Here is a 15594-nt window from a genome sequence, read left to right as displayed (position 1 = left end):
ACAAAGATAACTAAGGTCAGGGCGTGACAGTAATGAGGCAGAGACCACTGATAACAAGTTCAAACAGGTGCCATTAATACAGGTAACGAGTGGAGGACAGAGGAGCCTCTTAAAGAAGAAGTTACAGGTCTGTGAGAGCCAGAAATCTTGCTTGTTTGTAGGTGACCAAATACTTATTTTCCACCATAATTTGCAAATAAATTCATTAAAAATCCTACAATGTGATTTTCTGGATTTTTTTTCTCATTTTGTCTGTCATAGTTGAAGTGTGTACCTATGATGAAAATACATGCCTCATCTTTTTAAGTGGGAGAACTTGCACAATTGGTGGCTGACTAAATACTTTTTTGCCCCACTGTATATGATAAGTGCAGACACAGACAATGAACACATAAACATACAAAAACCCTAGACAGGACAAAACACAACAAACCACCCCTTGTCACACCCTGACCAAACCAAAATAATAAAGACAACAAAGATAACTAAGGTCAGGGCGTGACAGGTGTTGCTTTATCTGTATTTTCAAACCAGGTTCACTGTTTATTTGAGCAATATGAGATGGAAGGAAGTTCCATGCAATTAGGGCTCTATATAATACTGTACGTTTATCTTGAATTTGTTCAGGATTTGGGGACTGTGAAAAGACCCCTGGTGGAATGTATGGTGGTGTAAGTGTGTGTGTCAGTAGACTGCAAACAATTTGGAATTTTCAACACATTGTTTCTTATAAAAAGAAGAAGTGATGTAGTCAGTCTCTCCTCAACTCTTAGCCAAGAGATTGGCACGCATAGTATTTATATCAGCTCTCTGATTACAATGAAGAGCAAAACGTGCCGCTCTGTTCTGGGCCAGCTGCAGCTTAACTAGGTCTTTCCTTGCAGCACAGGTCCACAACACTGGAAATAATCAAGATTAGACAAAACTAAAACTTGCTTTGTGGAGTGTGGTGTCAAAAAAGCAGAGCATCTCTTTATTACGGACAGACCTCTTCCCATCTTTACAACCATTGAATCTACATGTATATGTTTACAATCTAAGGCAACGCCAAGTAATTTAGTCTCCTCAACTTTTTCAGTAGCCACACCATTCTACCAGATTCAGCTGAGGTCTAGAACTTAAGGAATGATTTGTACCAAATACAATGCTCTTAGTTTTAGAGATGTTCAGGACCAGTTTATTACTGGCCACCCATTCCAAATCAGACTGCAACTCTTTGTTAAGTGACTTCATTAGCTGTGGTTGATGATGCGTATATGGTTGAATCATCAGCAAACATGGACACACAGTCTTTGTTTAACGCCAGTGGCAGGTCATTGGTAAAAATAGAAAAGAGTAGAGGGCCTAGAGAGCTGCCCTGTTGTACACCACACTTTACATGTTTGACATTAGAGATGCTTCCATTAAAGAAAACCCTTTGAGCACTATTAGATTGATAGCTCTGAATCCACGTTATGGCAGAGGTTGAAAAGCCATAACACACAAGATTTTTTAACAGCAGGTTATGGTCAATAATATCAAAGGCTGCACGGAAATCTAACAGTACATCTCCCACAATGTTATTATTATCAATTTCTTTCAACCAATCATCAGTCATTTGTGTCAGTGCAGTACATGTTGAGCGCCCTTCTCTATAAGCATGCTGAAAGTGGGGTGGCTATAGAGTCAGCTACCATCCTCAGTAGCTTTCCATCTAAGTTGTCAATGCCAGGAGGTTTGTCATTATTGATCGATAACAATAATTGTTCCACCTCTCCCACACTAACTTTACAAAATTCAAACTTGCAATGCTTTTCATTCATCATTCGTTTTTTTTTTTTTAATGCATGAATAAGATGGCTCACTGTTCGTTGTTGCCATTTCCTGCCTAAGTTTTCCCACTTTGCCAATGAAGTTTTCATTAAAATAATTAAAAATTAAATCAGAACCAGCCCAAAACAAACTGGTTGTTTCTGTTATACAGTGGGGCAAAAAAGTATTTAGTCAGCAACCAATTGTGCAAGTTCTCCCACTTAAAAAGATGAGAGAGGCCTGTAATTTTCATCATAGGTACATTTCAACTATGACAAACAAAATATGACAGACAAAAAAATCCAGAAAATCACATTGTAGGATTTTTAATGAATTTATTAGCAAATGATGGTGGAAAATACTTGAAGTAGTTGTTGTGTTTTCCCCACTGTAACTGGCTAGCTAGTCAGCTGTGTTACGCTAGTAGTGTTCCAATCAGGGACGTCACTCGCACTGAGACCTGGGAAGTAGTTGTTGTGTTTTCCCCACTGTAACTGGCTAGCTAGTCAGCTGTGTTACGCTAGTAGTGTTTCAACCAGGGACGTCACTCGCACTGAGACCTGGGAAGTAGTTGTTTTTCTTTCCCCACTGTAACTGGCTAGCTAGTCAGCTGTGTTACGCTAGTAGTGTTTCAACCAGCGACGTCACTCGCACTGAGACCTGGGAAGTAGTTGTGTTTTCCCCACTGTAACTGGCTAGCTAGTCAGCTGTGTTACGCTAGTAGTGTTCCAATCAGGGACGTCACTCGCACTGAGACCTGGGAAGTAGTTGTTGTGTTTTCCCCACTGTAACTGGCTAGCTAGTCAGCTGTGCACGCTAGTAGTGTTCCAATCAGGGACGTCACTCGCACTGAGACCTGGGAAGTAGTTGTTTTTCTTGCTCGATGCTTCATGGGTAACTATTGGCAATGTGTTCAGAGGGTCCCTGGTTCGGGTCACACGGGACATAAGATCATCGGTGAGTCAGGCTCATGTTCCTCAACGAGAAGAAATGAAAACATTCTTCTTTACAATAACATTGATCATGGTCTTCGACTGATTGCTTTGTGAATGAATAGAAAAAGTCTCATGTTAATGTTCATAAGGCTTCCCTACTCATTAAATATCAATGATCTTAACTTTGATGTGGTGTACCGTTCTAGAATGTCCCAATCTTACTTGTGGCACGTCAGTTCTGAATTACAAATCAAACGTCGTCATGAATACAACAAGTCTTACCGTGAAATGCAAGCCCTTAACTCTTCTTGAACTGCAAATTGTCCGGTGGCCATTTGATTGTCCAGCAGTCTTATGGTTTGGGGTCAAAGCTGTCAAGGAGCCTTTTGGTCCTACGTAGGCTTGGCGCTCTGGTACCGCTTGCTGGTCGGTAGCAGAAAAAAAACGGTCTATGACTAGGGTGGCTGGAGTCTCTTACAATTTTTCTGGGCCTTCCTCTGACACCGCCTGATATAGAGGTTCTGGATGGCAGGAAGCTTGGCTCCAGTGATGTACTGGGCCGTACGCACTACCCTCTGTAGCGCCTTATGGTCAGATGTCAAGCATTTGCCGTACCAGGCGGTGATACAACAGGTCAGGAAGCTCTCGATGGTGCAGCTGTAGAACATTTGATGATCTGAGGACCCATGCCAAATATTTTCGGTCTCCTGAGGGGGAATAGGTTTTGTCGTGCCCTCTTCACAATCGTCTTGCTATGTTTGGAAAATTATAGTTCGTTGGTCATGTGGCCACAAACACACTTGAAACTCAACCCGCTCCACTACAGCCCCATCGATGTTAGTGGGGGGGGCCTGTTCGGCCCTCTTTTTCCTGTAGTCCATGATCAGCTCCTTTGTCTTGCTCACATTGAGGTAGAGGTAGTTGTCCTGGCACCACACTGCCAGAACTTACTTGTGAAAATGTGCTGGAGCAAGAAAAGTATGAAGGCAAAGAAAACACACAAACACCAAAAACCCATCTGACATTTATTCCAGATGTCACTGCCAGTCCCTGTTACAGAACATTTTAGGCTTTCCAGAATCATTGTCTTTTTTTTTCCCTTTTACAGACAAACTGGTTAACCGAGGTGTACGCACAGGTATCAACTAGTTTATCAGATACATTCACATTGAATGAGTTAGCTTAGCACTGGCCCAGTAAGTGGATGGTTGAAAACTTTACCGAAAAGATCAACCACAGAATAAGTCTAACTTTCCCTTTCCCCAATAAAAACAGTGTTTGACGTAATATCCCTGAAGAAAGAAAAACAAAAACACTTGTCAACATGCCATACAGACACAATTGATGTGTTTAAAGACACAATCCTATTCTGATCTTTTGCTAATAATTGCTATGTTGATCAATGAGCTCAGATCTTTTACCAATAAAATTGAGCTGTCTGTGTAAACACAGCCCATGTTCCAGTCTGTATCGTAAACAGTAGATCCACTGTAGATTATTTCACATTGAAAATCACAGTAGCAGGGGGTTCAGAAACCATCACACCTACTCCATACCAGTTCCCTCTATCGTGCACTATTAAGGCTCTGGTCAAAAGGTATGCACTACATAGGGAATAGGGGTCCATAGGACTCTGGTCAAAAGTAGTGCACTATAGAGGGAATAAGGTGCCATTTGGCCGGTCCAAAGCTACTTAAGCTCTCCACAGTCTGCGATGGTGATCCTCGTGGAGGTACGCCCAGAACGGGATCCGAACGACTCCACTTTCCTGATCACATCCAGTCCCTCGGTCACGCTGCCAAACACAACATGTTTGCCATCCAACCTGAGAGAGGAGAAGAAAAGTGAAGGGGGGAAAAAAAAATATGTTTATTATCACTGGGAAAAAGAGTCATTACGGTATGGGTAAGTACTGTCCTCATGAAGAGTCTCAGTGTTGCAGGCTGATCTAGGATCAGACCCCTCCAGTCCATATAATATCTGTTGTTTATGATCTAAAAGGCAGAACTGATCCTAAATCAGCCCTTCTACTCTGAGACTCTTGATGACTATGAGCTGGGCAATATGGAGGGAAATCCGCAGCACGATAAATTGGCTGATTTAACACAGTGATAAATAAGACGATACATCAACGTGCACCTCAGTTACTTTGCTATGAATTTCTACTACTTTGAACATTGTAGTTATCAATTGTCCAAATTAGCATACATACATTTCTTTAGTATAGGATAATTATATCAGATATCAGTCAAATGTTTTCAGTTTATCGTCCCAGCTCTACTATGGGCCATGGTTTGCCCTAGTAAGGTCTGTCTGTACGTACCACTCTGTCTCAAAAGGTCTGTCTGTACGTACCACTCTGTCTTGTCGGTGCAGATGAAGAACTGAGAGCCATTGGTGTTGGGCCCAGCGTTGGCCATTGACAAAATGCCTAAATGGACAAAGAAACAGCAGCACATTACGTTATTTTAACTAAGTGACGCCTGTTAGCTGAGATACTGCACAGCTGAAGTCAAGCTGCAGGGTAGCCTAGTGGTTAGAGCGTTGGACTAGTAACCGGAAGGTTGCAAGTTCAAACCCCCGAGCTGACAAGGTCAAATCTGTCGTTCTGCCCCTGAACAGGCAGTTAATCCGCTGTTCCTAGGCAGTCATTGAAAATAAGAATTTGTTCTTAACTGACTTGCCTGGTTAAATAAAAGGTAAAATTGATTTAAAAAAAGCCAAGTCGCATTTGGGTAAGGAGAGTTACTATGACAATATTAAGATAATCTAAAACAGGGCTGTTGAATTCCGGGTTCTGGTTTATGCTTCTACCTGGTAGTTAATAACACACCCCTGGTGTCTGAGTCAGTCCCTGATTAGAAGGAGAGAATGAAAACCAGAAGTGGCCCACTAGGATCAGGATTGAACAGCCCTGAACTAAAACATCAATAAGAAGCACTGCTTAATTACCTATCATCAACAAAGAAAAGCAATATTTGGTCAATTGATTCCTTATGGCCGTGTTAACCCAGAATAATTCATCATCCTGCTAGACCACATTGGGTTCATTATGCTGTTAAACTCTCATTGAAATATGGGCAGTGCAATGCTGCCACCTAAGGGTTGAGAGGGGACATAACATCAAACATTTTTTACGCACACTATTTACCAAAGGGGAATTAATAATTACCAGGTCCTGTGTGCTTCAGCTTGAAGTTCTCATCTTCGAATTTGGTTCCATAGATCGATTTTCCTCCAGTTCCATTGTGATTAGTAAAGTCTCCTCCCTGTAGGAGATGAATAAGAGACACATTTAGAGGGGTCGAGGACAGGCCTGTGAAAGACACAGAGACAGACGTCATGCTTTACCCCCACGAAATGACATAACCCTTAACAGTCATTAGGCCAACCTACCTGGCACATGAACTGAGGAATGACTCTGTGGAAGACAGACCCTTTGTAGCCAAAACCCTTTTCTCCTGTGCACAGGACTCTGAAGTTCTCTGAGGAGCAAAAACAAAACAAAAGTTGTTTACCCATCACAACAGGACCTAGTCTATGGATACAAAGTATGATGTCACATTATTGAATGTTGAATCCCCCCACCCCCACCCCTATACCTGCTGTTTTTGGTACCACATCAGCATTCAGCTGCGAAATAAAAATAGCATTGGTTACGATATAGTCTAGTCCGTTGTGATATAGTCCGTTGCATGCAGTGTTAATAAAATAGACCTAGAGTAAGGTTGCAGAGTTGGCATGTTATTTCATTGTGTTTTAACTCTGACTGAGTGTTCTTCACGTTGGTGACAAGTTGCAGCATGTTGTCATGCTTGAACCTACTCCGTGTCCTAGTGCACCTCATGATACCAATGGACAGGCTACCCGTTATCTCATAAAGCCGAGCCCTAAACAATCAGAGAGAACATTTGTATAACTACGCAACTCTCGGATCAAGTTCCTGGTCAAGATAACTGAACTCACCTCGAAGGTTACTCTCCCGAGGGACTGGTTGTCTGCAGCAATGTCAAAGTAGACAACTGGGTTAGTGGCTGCCGGGCCAGCAGAATACATCCGGGCGGCGGTGAACGCCAACGAACATCCTGAAATGAGCTTTATTTGACTCGATAAAGCTTTAAGTAGCATTTCAACGCAACGTGTTAACACAAAATGCACTTGAGATGGAGTGAACTATCACGCAAGGCGCTGACACACACAGCCGACGTCAAAGAGGAAGTTCACAAGAATATCAAGGACAGGGTGGTGTTTAAAGGAATCAGCGTTGCGTTGTGCTGCGCATTATTGCTATCTAGGAATCAGCATTTCGCTGTGCTGCGCATTTGTGTTCTCTGGCAATCAGGGTTGTGCTGCAAGTATAGATAGGTTCCTGCGTACCTGGAGTGTGTCTGAAAGTGGACGTTGCGAAACAAGTGGGTGGATCAACAGGGACGGGGAGTAACATCAGAGCTCCATTATTGGTTAGACCGGGCATAGCTAAGTGCATTGCGGGTCAGCTTAATGTTTACACAGCAGGTTAAAGAGAACTAACGTAGCAGGTTAGGTGAATGAGGTTAATTAAGGTTAGGAAAAGGATTAGGTTTAGCTAAAATGCCAGCTGTCAACACTTGACTCGTCATGCTGCCCAATCAGCCACGCAAAACGGTCTTGAGTGGAAAAAAATAAAGGGGAGTCCACATACATCTGTATATACAGTATAGTGTATATACAGGGTCAGTTCCAGGATCAGTGCCAATACCATATTTACAATGTGCAGGGACACTGGAGGGCTAGATATGTATAGGGCTAAGGTGACTAGGCATCAGGATATATGATAAACGGAGTAGCAGCAGCGTATATGATGATTGAATGCGAGTGTGTGCGTTTGTGTAGAGTCAGTATTAATGTCTGTGTACGTTATGTGTTTGTGAGCCAATGAAGTGGCACAGTGGTCTAAGACACTGCATCTCAGTGCTAGAGGCATCACTACAGACCCTGGTTTGACTCCAGGCTGTATAAAATGACGGCAGCACACAATTGGCCCAGCGTTGTCCAGGTTTGACAGGTGTAGGCCGTCATTGTAAATAATAGTTTGTTCTTAACTAACTTGCCTAGTTTAAATAAAGGATGAATAATAAAAAGTGTGTTTTGGAATGTCAGTGCTTAAATACAAGATCAATGCAGATAATCCATAAAGCTATTTTCTTTATCTATGTAGAAGTCAATGATCCCAAACACACCGCCCGGGCAACGAAGGAGTGGCTTCGTAAGAAGCATTTCAAGGTCCTGGAGTGGCCTAGCCAGTCTCCAGATCTCAACCCCATAGAAAATCTTTGGAGGGAGTTGAATGTCCGTGTTGCCCAACAACAGCCCCAAAACATCACTGCTCTAGAGGAGATCTGCATGGAGGAATGGGCCAAAATATCAGCAACAGTGTGTGAAAACCTTGTGAAGACTTACAGAAAACATTTGACCTCTGTCATTGCCAACAGGATATATAACAAAGTATTGAGATAAACTTTTGTTATTGACCAAATACTTATTTTCCACCATAATTTGCAAATAAATTCATTAAAAATTCTACAATGTGATTTTCTGGATTTTTTTTCTCTCATTTTATCTGTCATAGTTGAAGTGTACCTATGATGGAAATTACAGGCCTCTCTCATCTTTTTAAGTGGGAGAACTTGCACAATTGGTGGCTGACTACGTACTTTTTTGCCCCACTGAATATATATATTTTAAAATCAAATAGACATCCAGGTAACTGCCAAAATAAAGGAAACACGTGGAGTAAATGAGGGAAACAAAGTATATTGAAAGCAGGTGCTTCCACACAGGAGTGGTTCCTGAGGTAATGCTTAAGGTTCCTGAGGTAATGCTTAAGGTTCCCGAGGTAATGCTTAAGGTTCCTGAGGTAATGCTTAAGGTTCCTGAGGTAATGCTTAAGGTTCCCGAGGTAATGCTTAAGGTTCCCGAGGTAATGCTTAAGGTTCCTGAGGGAATGCTTAAGGTTCCTGAGGGAATGCTTAAGGTTCCTGAGGTAATGGTTAAGGTTCCTGAGGTAATGCTTAAGGTTCCCGAGGTAACGCTTAAGGTTCCCGAGGTAATGCGTAATGTTCCTGAGGTAATGCTTAAGGTTCCTGAGGTAATGCTTAAGGTTCCCGAGGTAACGCTTAAGGTTCCCGAGGTAATGCGTAATGTTCCTGAGGTAATGCTTAATGTTCCCGAGGTAATGCCTAAGGTTCCTGAGGTAATGCTTAATGTTCCCGAGGTAATGTTTAATGTTCCTGAGGTAATGATTAAGGTTCCTGAGGTAATGCTTAAGGTTCCTGAGGTAATGTTTAATGTTCCTGAGGTAATGCTTAAGGTTCCCGAGGTAATGTTTAAGGTTCCTGAGGTAATGCTTAGTGTGACATATAGAAATGCCGGGCAGGTCATTATTTTGGCTAGCATGTCAATGCTAACATAATACTTTATGTTGTCGTTTTGGCAGTTACATGTACCTACTCACGTCCGGGGTCCTCCTGACGACTCAGGTATATGGTATAGGGTGGGCCCCTCGGGCCTCAACTTGGTTTATAATTCAGAAAAATAATTGACGACAAGAAAAACAATGGCATACAGATATCATCTGAATACATATTTATTAGATAAATATTAGCTTGTCACATCATCTAACTACATACAATAATTCTGCAAGACTAAAAATCACAATTAGTTCCTTTTATTTTTCTGACCAGTTTTTAGAATATGAAATGAATGTACAAACATAGAGACAAAATGGCCACCTTTTCACCTTAGCTTGTACTATTTAGATTTCATTTAAAAAAATGCCCAAACTATGGATTTGGATACAATCTGTTTGGGTTTGGACATCCCAATTCACCCCTCCCCCTGGTATTTTCCTCAATATTTTATTCTTCTTTTGTTTACAGTTGTAGCACCTCAGATACTCAGGTGATAGACTAGTACACGGAAGCTAATTATTAACATGTAGGTCAAACATAGCTGTCCCAGTCCCCCTTAAGTAACAAAAGAGGTCAAATTACAGAGAAGGGTCACCAAAAAAATGCCAAGAAAAGATTTTTCATACAGACCAGCATAACTAACACGTTTTTCATTTTCCTCGTAAGTCAGGCCTTCTACCAACTGAAGAGGTTGCAAGCTTCTTCATATTCTGAATTTTAAAAAATGATACACATTCGCAGGGAAAATGAACACATTTGTTGTTCACAAAGTGTCTCTATTCATTTACATTGTGTACAGGTGTGTCTTAGGGCCAACAGATATCCACTTTAGCAGTCTCCCATGCAGATCCTTCCCTAAAAGCCTAAACGGGTGGTGCGCCGCCTCTCAGTTTTTGTTTTTTGTTTTTCCTTTTTGAAACTGTATTTTCCACAGAAACACTATACTTCCGGGATGATTGTTACAGATTTAGGTTGCCCTCTACACAAACCTGTTCATATGTAAACATGGCAAAATGTGAAATGATAGCTATGCATCTCCTAGCTCTGGAAACACACCCCGGGACCAGAGCTAGGTATCGCCGTGGGAACGATCGCCGTGGGAACGATCGCCGTGGGGACGATCGCCGTGGGAACGATCAAGTTTAGGTTTCAATTTTTTTTTAAAGAAAAGTTGATGTTGGCAGTCCTTTGTCAAGAAGATTGATCAATTGATTTCATGATTTAAGTGACAGATTTTACACATTAATGTCAGCTATTCTATCGAAATATCTCTTGCACTGTAACTATTTCTAGAGCAATAAATGAAGTTTAAAATGTTAGGTTTACAATAACCAGGATGTTTAAATCAGTACATTGCTACAGTTAAATTAAATTATATGTCTAACTTTACATTTAAAATAAAATAAAAACAGTACAAAATAATTTACCCCCCCTTCAAAAAAAAAAAAAAAAAAAGCATTTAAAATGGGAAACAAAATGTAAAAGGTCTTTAAGCTTTAAAAAAACAAACATTTTCAATAACAAAAATAAAAACAATATCAAACATTTCTTTAACATAAGGCTGTGGTATCTTTAAAATACCACTTGTATATTGACAATAATTAGCAACAATTCTGATATTCACATAGTTCTCTGATAGCGGATAGTGGATAGCTACCACAGTTTTTTGTGAATCATTATTGTCCATTCTTAACTTAAAAATGTTAGTTCTCGAAAAATACACACATTTTACTCTACAACATTTGAGCACAAAAGAAGATCTGTGAATATTGCTTCATCACACTTGATACATTTGATTTAAATTTGTATCTAATAAAAAATAAAAAAGAAGGCCTGACTAGTCTGTTATGAATGACACCAGGGACGAAGAAGGTGGGAGACAGAGAGAATCTACGTCCCAAAACGGAGCGTATTTGGGACATAGCCTTACGACAGAAAGAGAAGCTACAGGACAGTTGCTGTCTAGGAACACAGTGGATTCTAAAATGGGTCCACTGGGGTTCGTTTTGACAGATCACACAGAGAGAGAGAGAGATATCTGTTAGAGTGGACGGACCACCACAAAGAGAGAGATATCTGTTAGAGTGGACGGACCACCACAAGAGAGAGATATCTATTAAACTGGACGGACCACCACAAAGAGAGAGATATCTATTAGAGTGGACGGACCACCACAGAGAGAGAGATATCTATTAAACTGGACGGACCACCACAGAGAGAGAGATATCTGTTAAAGTGGACGGACCACCACAGAGAGAGAGAGAGATATCTATTAGAGTGGACGGACCACCACAGAGAGAGAGATATCTATTAAACTGGACGGACCACCACAGAGAGAGAGATATCTGTTAAAAGTGGACAGACCACCACAGAGAGATATCTGTTAAAGTGGACAGACCACCACAGAGAGAGATATCTGTTAAAGTGGACGGACCACCACAGAGAGAGAGAGAGATATCTGTTAAACTGGACGGACCACCACAGAGAGAGATATCTATTAGAGTGGATACCTGCACAGAGAGTATGAGATATCTATTAATGTGACATTTGGAGGGGATTAGGTTAAACTGGACGGACCACCAGAGAGACAGAAGATATCTGTTAAAAGTGGACAGACCACCACAGAGAGATATCTGTTAAAGTGGACAGACCACCACAGAGAGAGATATCTGTTAAAGTGGACAGACCACCACAGAGAGAGAGAGAGATATCTGTTAAACTGGACTGACCACCACAGAGAGAGTGAGAGATATCTGCAGTATGTAGCTGACAATGAGACATTTGGAGGGGATTAGGTTCACCTATGAGAGGAGACAGAAGATGTCGATCATTTCTTTTGACCCAGAGCTCTATGAGTTTCCCTATGGGCCCTGGTCAAGTGTATAGCAGTTTTACAGTATATAGTCGTTTTGTCATGATACTAGACGTGTCGCAATACCAGACGTGTCGCGTTACTAGACGTGTCGCGATACTAGACGTGTCGCGATACCAGACGTGTCATGATAACAGACGTGTCATGATAGTAGACGTGCCGCGATACTAGACGTGTCGCGATACCAGACGTGTCATGATACTAGACGTGCCGCGATACTAGACGTGTCGCGATACCAGACGTGTCATGATAACAGACGTGTAATGATACTAGACGTGTCGCAATACCAGACGTGTCGCGTTACTAGACGTGTCATGATAACAGACGTGTCGCAATACCAGACGTGTCGCGTTACTAGACGTGTCATGATAACAGATGTGTCGCGATACCAGACGTGTCATGATAACAGATGTGTCGCGATACTAGACGTGTCATGATATTAGACGTGTCATGATACTAGACGTGTCGCGATACCAGACGTGTCATGATACTAGACGTGTCGCGATACCAGACGTGTCATGATACTAGACGTGTCATGATACTAGACGTGTCATGATACTAGACGTGTCGCGATACCAGACGTGTCATGATACTAGACGTGTCGCGATACCAGACGTGTCATGATACTAGACGTGTCGCGATACCAGACGTGTCGCGATACTAGGAAGTAAGGAAGCAAAGGAAACAAAACATGAAGGAGACTCGATGTCTTTGACGAAAACAGTCCTAATAATGACAGTCTTATTTTGAAGCTGTTAACACAATATTTCGTGTTATTTACCAAGGAAAATCCGGTGTCGTAGAATCGCAATACTGGCATCATGGCAACACTACTATATAGGGAATAGGGCGCAATTTGAGACCCAACCCTAGTCAGTGTTAGGTTTGTTTCGGGAGGATGAGATCCGTTGGACTTTGACTAATTAACGTAAAAGGACAAAGAATTATCAAGATGATACAAAAATATTCACAAATTATATTTACAATAGCTTTTCTTTAAAAATAATACATTTGCATACTCAACAACACTCTTGTCATGAAGTGAACTTGAAAACAAACGTGACTTTCAGCTCCAGTACTGCGTTCGTTACAACAGTGGTGACTGACGGATGATCCCTGCTAGTTTTCCTCCATATCTTTGAAATGAAGGATAACTACCAGCACATACACACACACACCACACACGCGCGCACACACACACACACACACACACACACGCAAGCACGCACGCACACATACGCGCACACACACACACCACACACACGCAAGCACACTTCCCAATCCCTCTTTGGTTATGATAAGCATTTTCACAATGTTTGATGAAGTCACAATTTCCAGCAACAAAAAGCTAGTAGAAACAACAAAAAAAGAAGCCAATTTCAACCTATAATATCAGTGTGCTGTGATAACAGCACTATCCCTTCCAATATTACTGTTGAATAAAAGACACACAGAAAGACAGAAAGCGGTGGTAACAGCAACTTTAAAAAGCACACCATACATTTGTCAGCAATGGTACCTTAGTACCCTCAAAAGTAGTGCACTATACAGGGAACAGCGTGCTATTTCAGTCACACACTATCTTTACTACTGGGAGAACACCCCCAGACAAGGGCCTGGCACCTGGCACTTTTTAAAATTATTACTAATAACAGAATTCAAAAGGGAGAGCTAGAGACGCAGCTCTGTAAAATGGGAAGAGGAGCAACACCAGACGGTGCATGAAGAGAAGAGAGAATGATGAGAGGAGCAACACCAGGGGGCGCATGCACAGAAGAAAGACGGATAAGATAGGAGCTCTAACTGGCTTGATATCGGCCTGACAGGAAACTCAAATAGTAACCCACAGGGTTGGGAACAATTCAATTTGAAGTCAATCAATTCTGGAAGTGATATGTTGACATAGGTAAATAGCTTTTTCAGCTAATTGAGAGTAATTGAAAATATATGCCCTGTTTTAATTATTTAATTGGAATTAATGATTAAATTGGAATTTTTGTTAACTTCCTGAATTGACTGCCTTTAATTCAAATTGACCCAAACCCTGGTAACAAACATCATTCTCCCACGTCTGCTTTCCTTTACCATTGATGACTATCAATTAATCAATCAATTGGTGACTCTACTCTGTCCAGGATAATAAAGAAACAAGATGTATTTCTCTGATCGGAGATTATAAATGTCTATGTTGTAGGGTCGACTCTCTCTCCTAGAAGAGGATGATTGCCAATTTCCAATCCCCCCGCGGCTCCGCCTTCTCCCTCCACTTGGTTTCCTCCATCGCTCTTTATTTCAAAAGAAGAAGGGAAGATTCTTCCTCTCCACTTCCCAAAAGAAGAAGGGAAGATTCCTTCCTCTCCACTTCCCAAAAGAAGAAGGGAAGATTCCTTCCTCTCCACTTCCCAAAAGAAAACAAAAACAAAAAAAACTTGAACCAAAACGTTTGTTTTCTTTTTTCGTTGTTGTTGAAACTAAAGTGGGAGCTGTTGAACATTCCCCCAAAAATCGCACATTTCTCGTAAATGTTTTGGTACTAGTGTTAGACAAAGCTGTCACTTTAAATGTTTTGGTACTAGTGTTAGACAAAACTGTCACTTTAAATGTGTTTTGTTCCCTTTGAGATGTATGTGTTGTTATATCTTGTGCTTTCACATGACGTGCAGACAGACAGACAGACAGACAGACAGACAGACAGACAGACAGACAGACAGACAGACAGACAGACAGACAGACAGACAGTGATACATAGTAACCAGTCCCGGGAACAGTAACTGTGACAACGGGAAGCTGAGACACTGAGTCTTATAAGGTGAAACAATAACGTGGACATTACACACACTGGCCAGATAGTGCAGGACATTTTGTTTTTCCAATATGTTTTTTCCCCCTTATATATTTAATTAATTCCTCTTTTTTTTCTTTAAAATGAAACAAAATATGAATTTAAAAAAACGCATCAACACTTTCCTAAATGTGCACACAGACACTGGTGGCATATAAAATGAACTGAATATCAGATAGCTGGTATCATCGATGGTCACATGGGGGCGCTGCAGGGAGGCAGACATCACTCACTGCCCTACCCTGTCCTGCTATGTCTTTTTGAGTTTTAAAACATTGTTCAGCCAATCAGTCAGTCTGTCAGTCAGTCAGTCTGCTGGAGAATCAATGCAAACTGTACAAGAGGAAAAGGAGAAAGGGAGTGCATCTTTGTGTTTGTCAAGTACTGGAGCGGGTCTCAGGTCAGATGTTATAGGTCCAACTCCAGGCAGTCCTATAAGTGTTTTTTTTTATACATTTTTTAAAATGAACTGATCTAGAATCAGAGTCAGTTGTTTTCGAAGAGCGAGAGAAGGTCATCGTTGCTACTGCTCGGGAGGTCTGGAGGATCCAGGTAAGACAACAAGTCATCTGGGTTAGCCAGCTCTGGAAGGAGCTACAGAGAAGAGAAAGAGGGAGAGAACACGCTCTTTAGTAAAGATCTGCACGAGAAGGTCGATCTAACGTTGACATGGAAACGGTGAATGAAAAAGCGTCACACAAAAAA

At 41.4% G+C, this 15594-nt stretch overlaps 2 protein-coding genes across 2 annotated transcripts in view; both read right to left on the bottom strand.

Moving 5' to 3' along the window:
* Nucleotides 1–3737: 3737 nt before the first annotated feature.
* On the bottom strand, nt 3738–6950 carry LOC115122125 (peptidyl-prolyl cis-trans isomerase A-like). Its single transcript, XM_065007802.1, has 6 exons — nt 6693–6950; nt 6329–6359; nt 6123–6211; nt 5899–5995; nt 5082–5157; nt 3738–4551 (listed from the first exon to the last, which is right to left on the bottom strand). Exons 1-6 carry the CDS (start codon nt 6852–6854, stop codon nt 4416–4418), a joined length of 591 nt encoding a protein of 196 aa, XP_064863874.1. The 5' UTR covers nt 6855–6950; the 3' UTR covers nt 3738–4415.
* Nucleotides 6951–13011: 6061 nt separating this feature from the next.
* The window catches only part of LOC115122124 (zinc finger MIZ domain-containing protein 1-like), a 142701-nt gene continuing 140118 nt past the window's right edge, over nt 13012–15594 (bottom strand). Inside the window, exon 20 of the mRNA XM_065008450.1 lies at nt 13012–15483. Coding sequence (XP_064864522.1) covers nt 15376–15483 — 108 coding nt within the window. The 3' untranslated portion in view covers nt 13012–15375. The remainder of the gene's footprint in view (nt 15484–15594) is intronic.

This window comes from Oncorhynchus nerka, linkage group LG23 (assembly GCF_034236695.1).
Source record: "Oncorhynchus nerka isolate Pitt River linkage group LG23, Oner_Uvic_2.0, whole genome shotgun sequence".
Taxonomy (NCBI): domain Eukaryota; kingdom Metazoa; phylum Chordata; class Actinopteri; order Salmoniformes; family Salmonidae; genus Oncorhynchus; species Oncorhynchus nerka.
Note: the sequence above shows the minus strand (reverse complement) of the source record. Positions and strands in the feature narration are given on the sequence as shown.